We start from the raw sequence: 21,642 nt of genomic DNA on the forward strand, positions 1-21,642 counted from the left end.
TCACGGGAGTCGCCAGTGCCCATGTCCAGCAATCACTGTGCGAGGGGGCGGGGTACACCCTGGATGGGTTGCAATCCCATCACAGGGACACATAGAGACAAACGACCATTCACTCTCTCACACCTAGGTTCAATTTAGAGTTACCAATCAGCCTAACATGCATGTTTTTGATCTGTGGGAGGAAACCGGAGCACCCGGAGAAAACCCATGCATGCACAGAGAGAACATGTAAAATCCACCCAGAGGGGTCCCCGGACTGGGATTTGAACCAGGGACCTGCTCGCTGAGAGGCAGCAGCTCTACCAGTTGTGCCACTGTGCTGCCCTTAACTGAGGAATCTTCTAGTTAATTTATTTATGACGGTGTTAATTTTTTCAGTTTTTGCTGTGAATGTTCTGTAACCTCTGTGTGCTGCTGCCAGTCTTGGCCAGGATTCTCTTGCAGAAGAGATTTTTAATCTCAATGGGATTTTCCTAAGGACCGAGATGGTGTAGGGGAAGGGCAGTCGACTCGGGACCCAAAGGTCCTGGGCTCAATCCCCGGTCATTCCACATCTCGTGGTGTCTCTGAGCAGGACACCCAATCCCGAATTGCTTCCCGGGCAGCTTACATAGCTGCCCACTGCTCCACCTGGGTGCATCCCAGGTGTGATGGGTTAAATACAGAGAACCAATTTCATCTTTGTATGGGAACATACAATGATGAAAAACATATAGCACTTTATTTATATGTATTATTACAATTTATAGCAGTATTGCAAAAAGAAAAAAAAAACTGCCTGGGCTGCCATAAATCACATTTCAAGAATCATTCATTCAGGTTTTGCATCACAATAATATCTTGTTCAACAGACTCTCACTGGCCTTGAGACCCTCTCTTGGTTTTAATGAAGCATGAAGAAAATCAGAGTCAGAGATTCTTTATTGTCATTCGCACCCCATGTGGTACATGTGGTGGAGCGAAATTATGTACACAGGGTCCCAGTTACATTCAACAATAAAATGTCAAAGAAAAACAGTAACATCTAAGATGTGAACTAAGAAAAACATCAACTAAAATACACTAAGCACTAATAGCATAAAAACATTACGTCGAACAGCAGCACGAACATGAGCAGATGAGCACGGATGAACACATCACCATGAAACAGATCAGCAGCGACAGGATGTGATTTTTTTTTTCACAGTGATTATTCTGGTTAGAGATTCATGAGTCTAACAGCTTCAGGGTAGAAGCTGTTCCTCAGTCTGGTGGTTCTACCCTTAATGCTCCTCAACCTCCTTCCTGAGGGGAGCGGGGCAAAAATGTGGGTTTAATACAATTTATATCAGCTTTGCAATATTAAACAATAAAATCGCACTTCACAAGTTTTTCTAATACCGTTCAGCCCCTAGTAGTGGGAGAAAATGTACTGACATGACTTGACTTAAGACTTGGAGCTATATTGCCTATAAAACTGATTAAGATGATGCATTAAGTAGTTTTGAAATGCAAGAAATTAGTTTTTATTAAGTTCCAGGGCTGGATAATGATGTGAAAAATAAATTAGAGCATTAAAAAAACATCTATACTTCTAGCTTGTTTGTCCATGAATCTATACGCTAAAAGATGACAACCTGAATTGCTCAGATGGGCACAGTGCTTTTCATATTGATTATATATGAAAAACTGGATACAATCACCTTTCACTTCATCCAAATCACCGTTATAACCATTAGTTTCATGTTAACTCAGATGTATGCATTCTCATAAAGTGGGCCATTTTCACATCTTGAATAAAAGATAGGTGTACTGTATTGATGAGGGCTGCATTCCTTTAAGTTCAGCAGCGGCAGAATTGGAATGCAGCCATTATAGCCCCACTCCTGAGCTACGACAGATGGCTGTTGTACCTTTTTGAAAGTGCTGCTCCCTGTTAATTCTTTTAATTGTTACTTTATAAAACTAACACTGTCTGGAACAACAATGAATATTTGCACATAAACACAAAATGTTGGCCAAGTATAAATGGAAAGTTTAGACAAGCATCAAGGAGATTTGGCATGGACATTAGCTTTAGGCTAAAACTCGGCAAGAGTACAAATACAAATAAACAATACAACACAGTAAAATAATGTACAGAGAAAAGAAAACGTCGGAGGGACACTTACCGGACTGTACTTTGAAACACGGCGCAATAAATTTAACAGAAAATTAAAAAAGAATCAGCTAACTTTTGTCACAAGATGGCGACAAAGAGCCTCGCGCTGTCCTCCAGACCCGAAGAAGAGTAACTTCCGTTGTGACGTCATTTATCTGTTAGTTAATGGCGGCCGCTAAACAGGGTGGTGGACCGTAAACATTTCAGCTGTCAACTGTAACTGTCTAATTATCATAAAACATGTACTCGGCTCTGTCCAACACACATGACAGTTACAAGATGTCTATTTTCAACTTTCAGGTCGGTTCATTTGCCGCTTTGACGACAAATTCACCTCCTGCCCGACGGAAAAGAGGCAAACGGTAAGGAAAAAAAAAAAAAAAGCACAAGCGAGATAATTAACTAGTTAACAGGTTTGCTCGGTCCAAGTGGCGTAGTTGTGTAACCAAGTTAAGAAATCGTGTTTAAATATGCCTGCTTGACCGATGCGTTGTTTCAGCGTTAGGCATTATGGAGGACGAAGACCTTGATGGTACAGAAGAACCAGAAAATGAGTGCGAGGTGGCTGTGCTCCGTTTGAAAGTGGAGTCCTTGAAAGAAGAGCTGAAGGAGTGCAGAGCCGAGCTGGCCAAGTTACAGAAGCAGCTGAGCCACTCGGAGAGGCTGCAGAAGAGCACAGAGAGCTACAATGAAGACCTCAGGAAACAGGTCTGTCCTCTCTAACACCAAGAAATTAGTATTTAATCTGATCAGACGCGCACGCTGCACGTCCTATTTTAACAGTTCAAGAGTTTCTAATAGCTCACTATAGTCGGTAATATGTTTATCATACCTTATATTAGATATATAATTTGGTAATAAAGTTTTAGCCATGTCGATATTTGCTCTAATTCAAGTTCAAGTAGGTTTTATGATCACTCGCATCACATGTGGTACATGAGGTGGAACGAAATTGTGCACGCAGGGTCCCAGTTACATCCAGCAATAGCAAAAATATAACTTGTAAAAAGAAACGGTAATAAGGAACTAAGATATAAACTAAGAAATACGCTAAGCAACGCAAATGGTGCGTAACACGCCGATCAACAGCAGCACGAACATGAGTCTGTGAGTAGATGAGTATGAATGAATACAGCAGCATGAGATCAGCAGCATGGATAATCAGCAGCACATATCACCTGATCCTGATTAGGGATACGTGAGTCTAACAGCTTCAGGGTAGAAGCTGTTCCTCAGTTGTAATTGTCCTAAATGTCAGTGTTCCTTTAGGCCATTTCTAAACCTCTGCCGTCTTCCTTCACCGAATTTAAAGTGAGGGCAAAGCACCTCTGCTTTATGAATTTGTGAAAGTACAATAATTTCTAATGGTTTGCTTTTTGTTTATGAACATAGTTGACGTGTGCCACTTTGAGTTTGTAACTTATTGTAGATTTTAGAGCTTTAAAACGTGATGCCTGTCATTTTATTAAAAAATAAATCCATTGCTTCAGGTTGACCAACTGAGTGTAGAGATTCATGAGCGGAAGAAGAAGGATAAAGACAAAGTAAACGGGGAAACTCAGACAGAAGAATACGTATGGACAGAAACAGGTGCGTACATACATAAAGTTGGCAAAGTAAGCAGAACTTATTAAAATGTTACAAATTATTACTTTTTGTTTTAGATTACTACAACTATTACTATGGAGGCTACAGCCAAAACGCTGAAGGGACAAACTCTCGGGAAAACCTGAACTGGGCAGCAGCAACAGCGGTGGATGCTGCTGATTGCGGCGCAGCAGCAACAGCGGTGGATGCTGCTGATTGCGGCGCAGCAGCAACAGCAGTGGATGCTGCTGATTGCGGCGCAGCAGCAACAGCAGTGGATGCTGCTGATTGCGGCGCAGCAGCAACAGCAGTGGATGCTGCTGATTGCGGCGCAGCAGAGGTTTTACCAACAAACGAAGCAGCAGCCACAGATGTGTCAGCTCCACCTGATAGCAGTAAAGTAGTTGCAGCTGAGGTTTGTTTCATGAATTTTGTTTTGTAAAACATTTTTGCTGTAGTAGTAATTATCAAAATTTTACTTATTTAAATACATCTGTTTTGGTTAAGTATAAATTGTATTCATGTTTTTAAGTTGACGTATATTTCCAAAATATTGTCTGTTTCAGGAAGGTGATGGAGGATCTATTGCTGACATGTTGAGGGCCACTGCTGAGGAAGCTATGACCCAGACTGGGTTTGTGTTTGATGAGACTTCTGGGATGTATTATGACCACAGCACATGCTTCTACTATGACTCGGTTAGAGCTTTTTTGTTTTACATTAAGTTTGGAAGTTTTGGTCAACATTTTTATTAATAATAATGTTTCAAATTTTATCCATGTTTTTCCTCTTAACACAGGTCAGTCAGTTGTACTATGATGCCAACACGGGTATATACTACTACTATGATGCAGAGAGCGGACGGTATCAGTTTCACTCAAGGATTGAGATGCCTGTTGCACAGAGCACTGCTGATCCAAGTCAAGAAACATTTGAAGTTGACAAGAAATGGAGAAAGTTCAAAAAAGGGATCAAGAAAACATCACATCAGGATGAACGGGTATGAAACAGACACTACTTAAGTAGATTACTTGAACATTTTTATAGCTGACAGCTGGCTTTTGACTTTGCAAATTCCCTTAAAGTTTTCTTGACTTTTATTGGTCTTGGCCTTTAAAAAGTACAATTTTCATTTTGCAGTAATGTAAGCCTAGTTGACTAAAAGACTTCCTCTGATCTAGGTGCAAGATGTGACTAACTCTTTGGCTAAAATGAAGATTTCCACTTACTGGAAAACTCCCTCCTACAGAGGTATAACTTTAGTATTACACTGCAAAACACGATCATACATTTATTATTTTCAGATTGTTTTTCCTTTTATCGTATGCATTAGTTTTAAATATAATCAAACTCAACATACGCTGATTTCAGTGCCTCTGAGTGGAATTATTCATACAGAAAGCACTTGACATGTTTAAAGCAGATATATAGGGTCATTAACCTTGGTTAATTATTTTCCTGTAATTTTTGGACTAATCTGGGGAAACAATCTAATAATTTGTATTCAGAGATGTGTTGTGAGATTTTGTGACGAGCTTTGGGGTCAAAGAGTCAAAAGTCAGCTGGTCTGCAGTCACTAGAGATGGTATTCTCACTGCTGACTGTCTGGTGGTAGGAAATCAAGTCAGAGGACCCAAAGCATGAACAAGATGAAAACAACCATGTGGAATCTCGAAAACCACGCCGAAGGTCTCGCAGCCCGAACTCTGCTCAGAGTAAAAAAAGCTCTTCTAAACATCGAGAAGAAAAGGACAGATCACCATCAAAGAGAAAGAAGCTCAAAAACGGTTCACACCACGAGGACAAGGGCCGACTAAAAAAGAAGAGGAAGAAATCAAAATCAGAAAGGCACAAAAAGAAAAAGAAGTCGTCTCGGAGCAATGAGTCGGCAGGCAACAGTGAACCAGAAGAGGGAGAGATCACAGAGTCAGAGAGGGAAGACCGGGAGTCCACCCCCTCATCCTCATCATCGTCCAGCTCTAAAAAGTCCAGGGAAAGTCCTGAGTCAGAAATGGAAGTGCAGAGCCAAGAAGGTGAGAGGATGTCAAAGAAACTGACATGTACGGAGCACGTCTTCCAGATCAGATTCTTTGGGCCAGTGAATGTAATTAATTTGTAGTTTGATGTTAGAAATATTTGTCAGTTGCATGTTCTGTATCTTTCTGAGACTGACATGCTCCAGTAATAGTGCGGATGGTTTGTCTTACAGTGAGGAGCATTTGGCCTCCATGTGTTAGAGTGACGGTGGTGAGGTCTCCAGTGCTGCAGGTGGGAACTCTGTTCATCATCACAGCTGATTCTCCAGCAACATTTGGCAGGTTTGTCTTTTTTAATGTCCCGAGTCCTTCCTCAGAAAAAGATTAGGCCCTTTCATACCAAGCACATATCTTTAAAAAAGTCAAAGTGGTGCAGCCGTGTAAGTGAACCACATGGCTTAAGTGAAAATCTGTCATCTCGGTTCTTTTGCTTACAGAGAGAAAGATATGGACCATGCAGTTAGAATACCAGAAATGGGCGTCAGCAAGGTACCCATCTCCACTTTACCTGCAAGTTAATCTTTTGTTTCATTCAAGACGATTTATTGTTTCTAAATGCTAAGTCTGTTTGATTTTAGTTCCATGCAGAGGTGTATTTTGACCAGGAACAGCAGAGCTACATGCTGGTGGACCAGGGGAGCCAGAATGGAACAGTCATCAATGGCGGCCGCATATTACAGGTCAGCACGTTGCCTCTGTGTCAAAAACTGCAAAAACATCCAAATAAATTATAAACTTCTCAGTAAAACTCCTTCTGTGCAGCCCAAAACCAAGTCTGAGCCATGTGCACTGACGCATGGTGATGAAGTCAAGATGGGAGAGACTGTGCTGTCCTTCCACATCCACTCAGGTACAGACACCTGTGATGGCTGTGAGCCCGGACAAGTGATGGCTCACCTCAGCAAGCACAAGAGAGAGGACGACACCGGTGAGAAAACGCGTGCATGGAAACAGATTTGTATAGATTGATTAAAGTGTGATTTATTACTGTTTAATTTCTAAAGGCCCTGGTCTCACCAAAGAGGATAAAGAATCACTGAGACAGAAAGAGCTGAAGCAAATGAAGGCCAAATATGGCCTGCAAGTAAGTGTTAAACTGGGTGAGGTGGGGGCGGGGGGATCAAGGTGTGTTTTTGTGTATGCATTCACACATTTCTGTCTTTAACTACACAGACCAGTGAGTACGAGGAAACCAAAGCCCTGAAGAACCCCAAATACAAGGACAGAGCCGAGTCTCGACGCCAAATCGTGGGCAGTGAGGGTGTTTTCCAACGAGATGATGCCCCTGCCTCAGTACACGAGTGAGTAACTCGACTGTGACTGCAACTGCTCCTGAAATGGCAGACTTCCATACGGATTGTATATTGTTTTTGTTTTAAAGAGAGATCAGTGAGGTCAATAAAGGCCGAAAGATGTTGGAAAAGATGGGCTGGAAGAAAGGAGAGGGGCTGGGTAAAGAGGGAACAGGAATGAAAGACCCAGTAAGATAATCTGCTCATTACGTTTGTTGCTGTGGGTTCTTTTAAAAAAAAAATCTAATCTAATCAACAAAATTGTTTTTTCTTCTTCGTGTCATTCTCATCTCCACAGATCGAGCTCAAGATTAGGAAGCCTCAGTCAGGTTTGGGAGCAGGTGCCGTCATGTCGGTGGACAATGTGTCTGTGACCAAATCCAAGTCTCATACAAACTGGGAGAAAGCCCGTGAACGGTTCGCTGACACCTGCCAGTCTGACTCTACCAAAACACCGAAGAATAAGTCTCCTCAAGCATGGCTGAAATCAGACGAGACGGAGGCGTCGCAGCCAAGCGTTGAAACAGACGGTCCGAGTTAAAGGAGCAAAACGTGCTGCGGTTTAATGAACAAAGGGAGTCTCTGTACTTTGTAAGACAACTGATGTACTTATTTTCTTTTTACTTCTTGACTTAAAATATATTGGTAAAGACGGCTACCAGCAGAACTTTTTAATTTAACTAAAACTGTGACCACATTATGATTTTCCATCAGTATAAACTTGAGTGAGATACAGCAACACAATTAGACAATGTTCTGTAATCTGCCTTTTTACGTGTGTCAGAAAAATCCAAGATCGGCGCGGTGCGACCTACAGAAAAGGCTGAGCAGCTGCCGTGCCTCGCTGTATTAAAAGAACGCAAGCTGTCTCAAGCAAATATTGACACATCCAGGTTCTATTTCTCACAGTGAGATCATACCGTAAGGAGACGATTGTGGACCTTTTCTGACAAAATCCTAAGAGATCAGGTTAAACGAGTTACAAGCCCTTTTTTTCTCAACGTGACCAATAAATTAGGATTTTTCTTGACATCTTGTTTGCTTCGTGTTTGCCACTTCATCTGATTTAATCTTTTTGTGTCTTGTTTGCTTCATTCCTGTAAGTTCAGCGTGCAAACATTTCCCAGCCCGTTTGAACTCCGCTTTATCTACGGCTGCTCTGAGGGTGTGTGAATATTTGCATGTGAACACATTTCAGTCACACACCACACTTGAAACGAACACTGTGTGCTCTGTTATTGGAAAAGCTTGGGGTTTATGGTTTTTAATTTAAACTATCCTTGTAATATAGAACTGGATTATTTAACCAACAACAGAATTTAACTCGAGTGCTGTAAAGGTGCTTCAAACCGCTAACGGAGTTGACTCACGTGTGTTTGGAGGACTTCCTTGAAAAGGTTTGCTTGATGCCCTTCTTCTGACTTACAGTTCCACCCATTTTGATCCCCCTTCTCGGTCAATGGACAGATGGAACCGCAGCTTCCCTCAGCTGCTCTGCATGTTCTGCAGCTCTGACAGTTCAGCAGGTAGCTGTGGTGTGCCGCTGTCTGTTTTCTTCTCTTGACAGGCGGGACCACCCACCTTTGCTTGGCAGCCACACAGTCTCCTCCTTAAATGCAACTGCGCTTCAAGTTTGTCATATTGTAGTGAAATAAAACTGGGAGGGACTGGCCTGTGTGCTTTGTTGCCAGATAGAAAGTCTTGGCCATAAAAAGATGTAAGTCATGAGATAAAACGGGGCGTGGCTCAGAGCGTTTGAGAGATGTGGCTTTACCAGTTCCTCACAAGAAACGTAGGATTACTTTCAAATGCAGTGAAAATGGATGTTTTTTGGAAGTGATATGCAAACTTGTAAAACAGCCTGGTTTGAGCTTTATTTCTCGTGATATATGACACATGGTGAATCCCTAATGTGCTTTAATATTTTGCCTTGTTGCTCATCTGATCAGAGAAGTAATCAAATACAACAATCTATTTTTTAGAAAGGGGATCATACTTTCACGTCATTCACAGAAAGAACTAGAATAATTTCCGAGGTGGCAGCACTTCTTTGCAAACGTCAGTCATGAGCAAGCTCAAACAGGTTCTGTGTTTAGTCGTGGAATGGGTCAGAGCTGAAACAATATGACGTTTGTGTGAGTTTAAAGGACTCAATTCAGAGATGAAAATTAAGGACAAAGACAAAAATGGTCGATAAATAGCCAAAAAAGTAAACAAGTTTGCTTTAACTATAAGAAACTAATGAGTTGATTGAAAAAAAAAATACAATTTATGAAGAACTGAAACATTTTTTGACAAAATGTCTGTTGCGCACAGACTGGTCGAATGTAAACCCCCTTAAGAACACACATTGTACCAAACTGAACTGGTAAACAGTGAATGTTTGGCTGATGCATGCTTCAGGTATTTGCATTTGTGAGATTAATTTTTTAAAAGGCGATTAAAAAAGGGGGGGTTTCTTTGTTAAAAATGTTTCTAATGTTAAAAATCTTGGTGTTATTTTTGATCAGGACACGTCTTTAATCCCCCACATTAAAAACATTACTAGAACCTCCTTCTTCCACTAAAATTAGAAACATCTTATCTAAAAATGATGCAGAAAAACTGGTTCATGCATTTGTCATGTGTAGACTGGACTAGTGCAATGGTTTATTATCTGGGTGTCCAAATACGTCTTTAAAACGTCTTCAGTTGATCCAAAATGCTGCTGTCAGAGTCTTAACTGGAGTTAGTGGGAGAGATCATATCTCCAGTTTTAGCTTCTCTCCACTGACTCCCTGTAAAGTCCAGAATTGAATTCAAAATCTTACTTCTACAAAGCCCTCAACAACCTAGCTCCATCTTATATTACAGATCTTATTGTTCCATATTTTCCTGACAGAGCACTTCGCCCTCAGACTGCAGGTTTACTTGCAGTTCCTAGAGTTTCCAAAAGTCGAATGGGAGGAAGATCTTTCAGTTCTCAGGCTCCTCTCTTGTGGAACCAACTTCCAGTTTCTGTCTTTAAGGCTGACACATTGTCCAGTTTTAAGACTTTCCTTTTTGATAAATCCTATAATTAGAGCTGGCTTGTTATGCTGCTATAGACTTAGACTAATGGAGGACAAATTGACCTCATTTCTTAAAATGTGCTTAAAATATTGTTACAATCAAATAGTTTTCTTTTGATATTATCTTAACATGTGATTCTTGATCTGCCATTGTGTATCTGTTCCTCTCAAACCCAGCTGGCCAAAGCAGATGACCACTTGTCCTGATCCTGGTTCTGCTAAAGGTTTCTTCCTCATGAGGGAGTTTTTCCTTTCCACTGTCGCCTTCATGTTTGCTCAAGATGAGAGTTATGTGATGGAGTTAAACTCAAAGCTGCTCCTCAGATAAATAATGTGAACTTATTATTTTTATATATGAATGTTTCTGTTCAGTGCCCAGAAATGACCTCTGTTGTGATTTGGCACTTTGTAAATAAACTGAATATTTTTCGAGCTAAAATGAGCTCACAGATGCTCCTCAGTGTGGTGCCCTAATGGTTGCATGATACCTGCAATCATTTTCTAAAATTATGTCTATAGAACATGTCAGAATCAGAAAAATAGATGTACCTTGCAGAGCTTTAGACATGTATTTGCATAAGTTTTAGTGTGCACACCTTTTACATTTTTGTCCCATAGTTATCAACATTGTGTCGGAGCACCTCCAAGCACTTTAAACAAAGGTGGAATTTTTCATTTGCTGTCAGAAAATAAATTGGTTATATAAAACTAAATAGCAGAATCATACTCTCTTTGTTAAAACCAGGTCTCTCTTGTAAATGAGTCCCCAAGGCTCAATGGCATTAACCTGTATAAATAAAGGTTGAATGAAAAATACATCCAAAGATATATAAAAAAAAATTTTTTATGTTTGTTAAATTAAAAAATAAAGGCCTTACCTTTACCCCTATTATCTCCTGCAGTTTTATGTGCCCTGCTATTGCTCAAAGTATGTGTTGCACATGACTCTCAGCTACTACCACATCAAATTTGAGGTCAGTCTTTACAAAAGTGACAGAGTTGTAGACAATTTTGTGTTTGCTAGCCTTAAAGGTCAATCAGCTGTAGATGTACATCCAATGATTACTTTCAGAAAGCAGATTCTGCATGAATTTGCTTTGATAGAATAACGACGACTTCCTATCAGATGTACAGGCTTCACAACAAACAACAATAACAATAAGTGGCTGTGAATGAACACTTCCACATCCTGTTTGCAGGAAAGTCTACATCCCTGTAGACTCATCTCTCTCTCCTCATGCAAATGTTTGTTCACATTTCTCCAAGCACACACTACAAGATTAAGACATGGTGCAATCAGTAACACAACTATGTGATGCATAAATACGTTCTTGAAAATAATCTAAACTTTCTCTTGTCCTGCCCATAACTTCTGATCAGCTCACGATAATTCACCCAAACTTGATATACACGTGCATCTTCACTAGAAATATTGCATACAATTTTAATCATCCCAGCTTCAAGGTTAAGGTCACAAATCAAGGTCGAAGGTTGTACAAGGTCTTTGCTTTAAATTGCTGTAAAACAGTTTGCTGATGGGAATATAATGTGGCGTATGCGGTACTCTTTATAATGGTCAAGGGATTTTTCAGTTTTATTTTAAGCATTGTCTGCTAATGTGCAGATGAGTGCACTATATCTGAACTGCATTAAAAGGTAGTGTTTCTTTACAGCAATGACAAAAGTTGTTTTGGTTCTTACATGAATCTATAATCACACACTTGTGCAGACATGCAGGTTTTTATGATCTGGCATCAGATGAAAGACTTGCACTCTGCTGGGACATGTGTGCCGTATCAACCACTGGGACTTGATTTGTAGAGCATTTTTTAAACAAGTGAAAGTAACACAAAGTGCTTTAGAGTTCATCTAAAAGCTGTGCAGAAAAAGAAAGTTCCTGTGTGTCATCTGCACTGACGGACTTAAAGAGCTATGAGCCACACCAGTGATCGTAGGCACAAAGTTAAGACAATGAAAGTCCCCCCAAAATCATGTACTATTTTTTTTACAGCCAGGAAGGAAGTTGCACAATCTGGCTTCCAGATCAGTAGGGAAACAAGACAGTATAGTGTGAACAAAGTGAATAACTAAAACTTAATACAGTACATGCCATTTATAGATTTCAGGTCTCTCTTGTAAATGAGTCCTCGAGGCTCAATGGGATTTACCTGTCTAAATAAAGGTTGAATGAAAAAAAATAAAGATGTATGTCCAGGTTTTTAGAAGGAGGATTACAGGCATCAGATAAGGTTAGTGGTCAATAGTAACTTCACTGTCACACTTTCACTTCAGTTTCAGTCTGTCTTCATCTCAGATGGGAGTCTATTTAGGAACACAAGACCAGAAGTTTGAGAAACAATCTCATGTTGACTCAAACCTCCCATTTCTGCATCCACCATAATTAAGCTACTAAATCTGAGCTTCTGGCCCTCTCTAAATCAAAGTTATAAGAAAAAAATACAAGACTGTACTATTTTAAACTCTGACAGTGACTCTTAATAGATTCTGTTCATTTTGAGTGTTTGCAGAAATTCAGTTAAGTTCAGTTTATATAGCACCAGTCACAACAGAAGTCGTCTCAGGGCACTGAACAGAAACATTCTTACATATAAAAACTAAGTTAACATTAATTTTCTGAGGAGCAGATTACTTTAAATTTAACTCCCAACACAGAACGCTCATCTTGAGCAAGAATGAAGGCGACAGTGGAAAGGAAAAACTCCCTCATGAGGAAGAAACCTTTAGCAGAACCAGGCTCAGGACAAGCGACCATCTGCTTCTACTGGCTGGGTTTGAAAGGAACAGATACACAATGGCAGGTCTAGAATCATGTTAAGATAGAAATAGTATCAAATGAAAACTATTCAATTTGACAATTCATTTTAAGAAATGAGGTCAGTTTGTCTATAGTCTATAGCAGCATAACAAGCCAGCTCTAATTATAGGATTTATCAAAAAGGAAAGTCTTAAAACTGGACAATGTGTCAGATTAATGGACAGAAACTGGAAGTTGGTTCCACAAGAGAGGAGCCTGATAACTGAAAGATCTTCCTCCCATTATGCTTTTGGAAACTCTAGGAAATGCGAGTAAGCCTGCAGTTTGAGAGTGAAGTGCTCTGTTAGGAAAATATGGAACATTAAGATCTGTAATATAAGATGGAGCTAGGTTGTTGAGAGTTTTGTAGGTTAGAAGTAAGATTTTGAATTCAATTCTGTATTTGACTGAGAGCCAATGGAGAGAAGCTAAAACTGGAGACATACCTCCATAACTCCCACTAACTCCAGTTAAGACTCTGGCAGCAGCATTTTGGATTAACTGAAGACGTTTAAAAGAAATATTTGGACACCCAGATTATAAATCATTGCACTAGTCCAGTCTAGATGTGACAAATGCATGAACCAGTTTTTCTGCATCATTTTTAGATAAGATGTTTCTAATTTTAGCGATATTACGCAGGTGGAAGAAGACGGTTCTGAAAGAAAGAAAGAAGACACCAGGAAATGTGGGTTGAATCAGTTGTAGGTCATCTAACTCCAGGTTTTTGACACAAAGAAAAGAACACAAGTAGAATTCCAAACACATTTAAAAAGCAGTACACTTGCAAAATAATTATTTCCATTCTCCTTCTTCTTCTTTCGGCTATTCCCTCTTCAGGGGTCACCACAGCGAGTCATCCTCCTCCACCTCACTCTGTCCTCTGCATCCTCTGTCCTCACACAAACTCCCTCCATGTCCTCTCTAACTGCATCCATGTATCTCCTCTTTGTCTTTTTCTTGGCAGCTGCATTTCTAACATCCTTCTACCAGTATACCCACTGTCCCTCTTCTGGACATGTCCAAAACATCTCAGTCTGGTCTCTCTAACTTTATCTCCCAGTTGTTCAACCTGTGCTGCACCTCTGATGATCTCATTCCTAATCTTATCCATCCTTGTCACTCCTAAGGAGAACCTCAACATCTTCATTTCTGCCTCTTCCCATTCTTTCTGTCTTTTTGTCAGTGCCAATAAACACAATCAACACCTCCATATGTGACCTCATTAGAGCTGTTCTGCGTCTCATGCTGACTCCTCCCGTGCACGTTACTCTGCTTTGTGCCTCAGTTTAAACACCACATCCAGACTGAAATTCCTCTGCTCCAAGTTGAGTGGAAATTCCAACGAACAGCAGCTTCCTCTCAGCAAGTGACTCACTCGGGGCCAGGGCTGAAAGTCTTCCACTCCTGGTCTTTCCTGCTCAGAGCCTGAGCCTCTGGGTGTGTCTGTCTGTGACCTCATCTCCACAGAAAATTACAGTCCAGAGACTTCAGCAGCACACTGATCCAGCCTCTGTGTGAATGTTTTCCACTATAACAAGCCAGGATGTTTGCAGAGCCCACTCACTTTACTACAAGAAGATAGTGGATGTTAGTGCCTGCACGACCCAATAATTTAACCAGTTATCTGGGTGTTTATATAGACCAGTCGGCTTGGAAATTTTCCATTCACATTTTTCTGTTTCGTTTTTGGGAGCAAAATCATTCATGTATGCAAGCTTTTAGTGAATTATCTACTGAATATGTCTTTTTTTATAGGCACACAAGAAGTAGCTCACATCACAAAGACCACATACTGCTGGCCTGGCCACTGAGGGGTATTATAGATTTGTGAAAAGAGGCTTTGTTTTTCAAAGACAATAGCTCTCATGGGGCAGCAGAACCTTTAAACCAAACACAGCGAACGCACTGAGCATTCACGCAATAACTGTTCAAAAGTCAGCAGATGAAAACCATAAAACCCAGTTTAAAACACAAGCGTACCACTTTATGACAGTGCACCACTTTATGACAGTGCACCTTAAAGCTGTCACACTTTTAAAGAGTAAATCTTACCTCTCCTTGCTGAGGAACCACAGGCTGTGTCAGATCTACTGGGAGGTGGGATGTTGAGCTCAGTTAGTCCGAGTTAAAGGGTTTTGGGTTCAGGCTGCTGTTGGATCCACTGCTCTCAGACGGAAGGTTCTTGTTCTCTCTACGCGGCCGGGTCCAGTCCATGTGGCTATGGGAAATGGGAAATAAACTTTCTGGGCATGGAGCCAAAAACAGTGTGGGCTTTAAAGACACAGCAGTGCCATATAAGGCTGACACACATTTTATACACCAATACAGTTCAGAGGGTAAGCATTTTTTTTTATCACATTCTTTTTTTCATAAACCTACAATGCCTTAATTGGTTTATTTTGGTGTATCCAGTTCAGTTCAGCTTTATTTATATAGAAACAAATCCCAACCAGAGTCATGTCAACCTGATATTCAGTTCAGTCTAATTATACAAAGTCAACAGTCAGCTCAAGGAAACGTTGAAACAGCAGCCACTGCGTTGAATTTATCATGGATTTCTGCATTTTATGGATTTATTTTGGTTATTTTGGTACATTTAGTATTTATATTTGAAAACGTTAGGACAAACCATAATTAAAATATGGAAGTTAAACTCTTGCTGACAGGAATTAATGATCGTTTCTTATCTGATTTTTTGATCCGTCTGTTTATACAAAACTATTTTCAAATCACAGTTTTGCTAGACTATGTGGAGTTTTAGTCAATCGATCAAATAATCAACAGGTCCAGCATTAGATCTGAGAAGAAACTAGGATAAAGGGAGGAAAATACTGATTTGATTATTTGAGGTTAAGGTATTTAGGATGGGCTGCATGTTGGAGCAGAGTTTAGTGCTGGGTGTTTTGTAAGTCTCTTTGTTGACCCTTGGGTGTATCCAACAACCATGAACAGGACAAAATGAGTGACTCTTTACTCCTAGCTCTGAAACATGTCTTGAATCTAGTACCAAATAATAATAAATGAATACAAACTCAAACCACACAATCTACAGATTAGGTTATTCACTGAGTTGGTGTCGCCCTCTACTGTTTTAACTTTTTAATGTACAGTGCCTTGTGAAAGTATTCAGCCCCCTTGAACTTTTCAACCTTTTGCCACATTTCAGGCTTCAAACACAAAGATATAAAATTTTAATTTTTTTGTGCAGAATCAACAACAAGTGGGACACAATCGTGAAGTGGAATGAAATTTATTGGATGTGTCAAACTTTTTTAACAAATAAAAAACTGAAAAGTGGGGCGTGCAATATTATTGGGCCCCTTTACTTTCAGTGCAGCAAACTCACTCCAGAAGTTCAGTGAGGATCTATGAATGATCCAATGTTGTCCCAAATGACTGATGATGATCAACAGAATCCACCTGTGTGTAATCAAGTCTCCGTATAAATGCACCTGCTCTGTGATAGTCTCAGGGTTCTGTTCAAAGCACAGAGAGCATCATGAAGACCAAGGAACACACCAGGCAGGTCCGAGATACTGTTGTGGAGAAGTTTAAAGCCGGATTTGGATACAAAAATATCTCCCAAGCTTTAAACATCCCAAGGAGCAGTCTGCAAGCAATCAGATTGAAATGGAAGGAGTATCAGACCACTGCAAATCTACCAAGACACGGCCGTCCCTCTAAACTTTCATCTGGAACAAGGAGAAGACTGATCAGAGATGCAGCCAAGAGGACCATGATCACTCTGGATGAACTGCAGAGATCTACAGCTGAGGTGGGAGAGTCTGTCCATAGGACAACAATCAGTCGTACACTGCACAAATCTGGCCTTTAGGGAAGAGTGGCAAGAAGAAAGCCATTTCTCAAAGATATCCATAAAAAGTGTTGTTTAAAGTTTGTCACCTGGGAGACACCAAACATGTGGAAGAAGGTGCTCTGGTCACATGAAACAAAATCAAACTGTTTGGCCACAATGCAAAACGATATGTTTGGCGTAAAAGCAACACAGCTCATCACCCTGAACACACCATCCTTACTGTCTAACATGGTGGTGGCAGCATCATGGTTTGGGCCTGCTTTTCATCAGCAGGGACAGGGAAGATGGTCAGAATTGATGGGAAGATGGATGGGGCCAAATACAGGACCATTCTGGAAGAAAACCTGTTTGAGTCTGCAAGAGACCTGAGACTGGGACGGAGATTTATCTTCCAACAAGACAATGATCCAAAACATAAAGCCAAATCTACAATGGAATGGTTCACAAATAAACATATGCAGGTGTTGGAATGACCAAGTCAAAGTCCAGACCTGAATCCAATCGAGAATCTGTGGAAAGAGCTGAAGACTGCTGTTCACAAACGCTCTCCATCCAACCTCACTGAGCTCGAGCTGTTTTGCAGAAAGAATGGGCAGAACTTCAGTGTCTCCATGTGCAAAACTGATAGAGACAAACCCCAAGAGACTTGCAGCTGGAACTGCAGCTGGAACTGCAGCAAAAGGCGGCGCTACAACGTATTAACGCAAGGGGGCCCAATAATACTGCACGCCCCACTTTTCAGGTTTTATTTGTTAAAAAAGTTTGGCACATCCAATAAATTTCATTCCACTTCAAGATTGTGTCCCACTTGTTGTTTATGTTTGAAGCCTGAAATGTGGCAAAAGGTTGAAAAGTTCAAGGGGGCCGAATAATTTCACAAGGCACTGTAAAACTAACTGCAACATAAAAATGTTACCAAAAATTAAATGTCTGCATAAAAATATTTGTCTACAACTTGATTTATTACAAAACCTAAACTCTCACAATAAACAATCCATTGGTGATTTTGTGGATATTTTATATATAATATAGCCATATTTTATGTGGCTTCTTTCTGCTCCTTTGGGGAGGCTTTTACACCAGCAGAGTTCCTGATGAGTGGAAAGGCAGTTGGAGGACTCGGACTTTGTTCTTGCAGTTCAGCTGGATCTTCAGGGCCTGTCTTATTCTCTGCAGGTACTCAGTTGTGGCTGACTTTCCAGCAGCCTCATCACGATCGCCAATTCTCCAGTTTTAGCTTCTCTCCATTGGCTCCATATCAAATTCAGGGCAGAGTTTAAAATCTAACTTCTAACCCACAAAGCTCTCAACAACCTAGCTCCATCGTATATTACAGATAGTATTGTTACATATTTTCCTAACAGAGCACTTTGCTTTCTGACTGCAGGCTTACTTGTGGATCCTAGAGTTTCCAAAATCAGAATGGGAGGAAGATCTTTCAGTTATCAGGCTCCTCTCTTGTGGAACCAACTTCCATTTTCTGTCCATGAGGCTGACACATTGTCCAGTTTTAAGACTGGGCTTAAGACTTTCCCTTTTGATAAATCCTATAGTTGGCTTGGTTTCCTGACCTATTCCTTATCATATGCTGCTATAACCTTAGACTACTGGAGAACAAATTGACCTCATTTCATCACATGAACAGTTGCAAATACATATAAATGAATAGTTTGTATTAATATTTATTATTTCTTAACATGTGATTTCTGTGTTTTTGTCTTTCCTCCTAGAGAAAACCTGATTACCTCCATCCTGGACCTGTCATTGTGTGTTAGTTTTCTCCTTCCTGCCGTCTGAAACCAGCTGGTTGAAGAAGATGGCCGCTTGTCCTGAGCCTGGTTCTGCTAAAGGTTTCTTTCTCATGAGGGAGTTTTTCCTTTCCACTGTCGCCTTCATGCTTGCTTAGGAGGATGGGAGACTGCGATGAAGTGGAAAGTCAAAGCAGTCTGTTGGCTCCTTAAATAAATAACGTTATTAACTGACTTTATATGTATGTGAATGTTTCTGTACAGTGCCCTGAGATGACTTCTGTTGTGATCTGGCACTATATAAATAAACTGAACTGAAATGAAATTTACCTGTGGGATCCTAACGCATTTGTAGCTGTCCTGAACATCTGCAATGTCGCCTTCAGGTAGTTCAGCCCCTTCAGATGTGATCACTTTGCTTCTCTTGCATGCCATTTGACTGCATTTATCCAGTTTGAATCACATTCTAATGTCCTTGCTTCATAACCTGTTGATGTTATTCAATGAGTCGATGTCTCACTTATTTTTGGAGTACTTTTGGAGTGACTGATGATTGTTCCACTATGGAACTGACATCCGCAACCACTCTTTGCAAGGATCTGGCTAAGAGAGTTCAGGCCTATGCAGAACAAGAGTGGGGGTATCACCTTGGAATATGCCACACTTGAAGCTGACTTAGACAACTAGCTTTGAACTGGCCTCTAGATTTGTCTTCCACGTTCCCACTGAGTCTTCACTGAAGGCTTATAGTAACCTGTTGATAAGATAAGATAAGATAAGATAAGATAAGACAGAACTTTATTGATCCCACAGGAAATTGTTGTGCCAGAGTTTCAGTATAAAGGAACATACACAAAGAATCATACAAGATATTAAAAAACAACAGAGAATATAAAAATACCAGCAATTAAGATCTAAAGAGGTCAGGTGCAGACAGAAACATTAAAGTGTTTATTGTAGTACAGGATAAATTTCATTGTCCTATGTGTAGAAAAGGGGAGGAGTTGAAAAGTTTGATAGCCACAGGGAGGAAGGACTTCCTGTGTTGTTCTGTGGAGCACCTCTGTGGTCACAGTCTGCGACTGAAGGTGCTGCGGTGAGACGTGCAGTGTGTCATGCAGGGGGTGTGACGTGTTGTTCAGGATCTGGAGCAGTTTTCTCAGCATCCTCTGCTCAGACACCTCTGCCAGAGACTGCAGGTCCACTCCCAGAACTGAGCCAGCTCTCCTGATGAGTTTATTGAGTCTGTTGGCATCAGCTGTACAGATGTGTATTCCAGTATCTTTGTGTTTGGCATTGAGTCCTAGCCTTTCCTGCACTCACCCAGGTGGTGCATAGGTTTGTGTGTCTGGTCTTACAGTCTCAAGCAATGGTTCTGTTGACCAGTAGCTTGTGCCTGGCTGCTCTATTGTTTGTGCCAATTACTTTCTGTATTGACTCGTGTGTCTATTTATCTTAGCCTTTAAAAAATGCCTGACAGGAGCTTTCATGCTGTACATAGGCAGGTGATTGGCCAGTAGTTGGATGGGGTTGCCTTTTCCTCAGGGTACGTCATGATCATGACTACCAGACCTCAGGTCAACCACTCTGAGAGTCTCATCCTTTGGAAACGAGTTCATTTTTCCTGCTAGGTGTTTATGGAGAGCAATCGGTTTGTAAAGTCAGAAGATGTGAATCATATCAGGGCCTGGTATAGTAAAATTGACATGTGCTGAATATTAATGCTTAATTTGGATATTTATGACATTAAGACAGACTGTAACATTGGCTGTTCAAATATGTTGCACCTTAAAAAAATACTCAGTTTCTTCTAGTGTCTACACCTCACATGTAAAAATGTTTTTAACTCTGAAAGGTTTGAGCAGCCCTTGGTGTCTTCCACACTGAGGAGCTAGCCCTTCAGCTTTATTCTGTTAGTTTAAATATTTTGGACCGTGTGGCTCCAGTGAAAACCAATCAACCAAAGCTCAGATTAGAGCCATGGTTGAATGAGGTCACTCGATCTATTAGACTGCAGTGCAGGAGGGCGGAGCGAAGGTGGGGGAAAGACAGGCTGCAGGTTTCTTTTGAAATGCTGAAAGAGAGTTGGTGCTATCAGAAAGCTACAAAAGCTGCTCAATCTAAGTACTTTTCTGAAATTATTGTCTCCAACTCTCACAACCCCCAGTTCTTTTTCGACCCTGAGCTCAGTTCTTCACCTCCATGAACCTGCCCCTCTGGAAGCTTCAGCTGAACTGTATGAGAAATTTTTTCACTTCTTTTTTTTTAAAAAAAGGTGCACACTAGAGCACTCATTTCTCCACTAGCTCATCCATCCTGTCTCAATGCGTAGCCGTGTTTGACCACTTTGAGCCCATCTCACTGTAATTTTTAGAATAGCTAATGTGCAGCATGAAGTTGGTTCCCTCTTTGATGGTGTCCCCCCTCAACTTCTAAAGGCGGTCTTTCCTATTCTGGGTCCCTCTATTCTCTGTTGTGAATAGCAGTTTAACCTCAGGTGTGGTGCCAAAAAGTTTTAAACATGCTGCTATTCAACCTCTGCTGAAAATAACTTGACCCCTCACTGATGTCCAACTTTAGGCCGGTCTCTAGACTCCCATTTGTTTCCAAATTACTTGAAAAAATGGTTGATTCCCAGTTAAAATGTTTCTTGGAGGATCACTCTATTTTGGAGGTGTTCCATTCGGACTTTAAATCTCTTCACAGCACTGAGTCCACTCTATTGAATGTTTTTAATTACATCTTCCTAGCCACAGATGCAGGTGATCCTGTGCTGCTTGTCCTATTGGACATTTGACACCATTGACCATAAAGTCCTCATTTTTAGGCTGGAGCAGTGGATGGGCATCACAGGGTCGGTCCTCAGTTGGTTTAGGTCCTTTCTGATATAAACTTATTGTGTCAACATCAAGGATTTTATTTCAACATCAGCAGCTCTTCGGTGGGGGTACCGCAGGGCTCCATTCTCAGACCTCTTCTCTTTTATTTATACCTGCTGCCACTAGGTGCTATTTTTCGTAAACACGCCATCCCTTTTCATTTTTATGCCAATGATTGTCAAATTTACTTCCCTCTGAAGTACACTGGTTCACGTTCTATCCAACCTCTTCTTGACTGCCTGACTGACATCAGGGATTGGAAGGCTTTAAATTAC

The 21,642-nt window shown here is 40.7% G+C and overlaps 1 protein-coding gene across 2 annotated transcripts; it reads left to right on the forward strand.

Moving 5' to 3' along the window:
* The first annotated feature begins 2,278 nt into the window (after positions 1-2,278).
* Positions 2,279-8,011, forward strand: aggf1 (angiogenic factor with G patch and FHA domains 1). 2 transcript variants are annotated; one of them, XM_037678594.1, is made up of 16 exons: positions 2,279-2,356; positions 2,441-2,502; positions 2,640-2,848; positions 3,631-3,730; positions 3,805-4,142; positions 4,294-4,425; positions 4,527-4,727; positions 5,343-5,760; positions 5,937-6,045; positions 6,201-6,252; positions 6,342-6,443; positions 6,526-6,691; positions 6,768-6,847; positions 6,937-7,064; positions 7,145-7,244; positions 7,354-8,011. In XM_037678594.1, the coding sequence occupies exons 3-16, from the start codon at positions 2,651-2,653 to the stop codon at positions 7,594-7,596; spliced, it is 2,367 nt and encodes a 788-aa protein (XP_037534522.1). In that variant the 5' UTR covers positions 2,279-2,356; positions 2,441-2,502; positions 2,640-2,650; the 3' UTR covers positions 7,597-8,011. The 2 variants fall into 2 exon arrangements, with proteins under 2 accessions (XP_037534522.1, XP_037534524.1); XM_037678596.1 differs by having other exon boundaries at positions 2,290-2,502.
* Positions 8,012-21,642: the final 13,631 nt, after the last annotated feature.

The sequence above is a fragment of the Nematolebias whitei genome, chromosome 7 (genome assembly GCF_014905685.2).
Source record: "Nematolebias whitei isolate Nwh7 chromosome 7, NemWhi1, whole genome shotgun sequence".
NCBI lineage: Eukaryota > Metazoa > Chordata > Actinopteri > Cyprinodontiformes > Rivulidae > Nematolebias > Nematolebias whitei.

Coding starts and splice junctions, on each gene's coding strand:
- aggf1 (XM_037678594.1), top strand. CDS start 2,651: ATGGAGGACGAAGACCTTGATGGTACAGAAGAACCAGAAAATGAGTGC. Junction 4,143..4,293: donor GTAAAGTAGTTGCAGCTGAG/GTTTGTTTCATG, acceptor TGTCTGTTTCAG/GAAGGTGATGGAGGATCTAT. Junction 7,065..7,144: donor GCCCCTGCCTCAGTACACGA/GTGAGTAACTCG, acceptor TTTGTTTTAAAG/AGAGATCAGTGAGGTCAATA.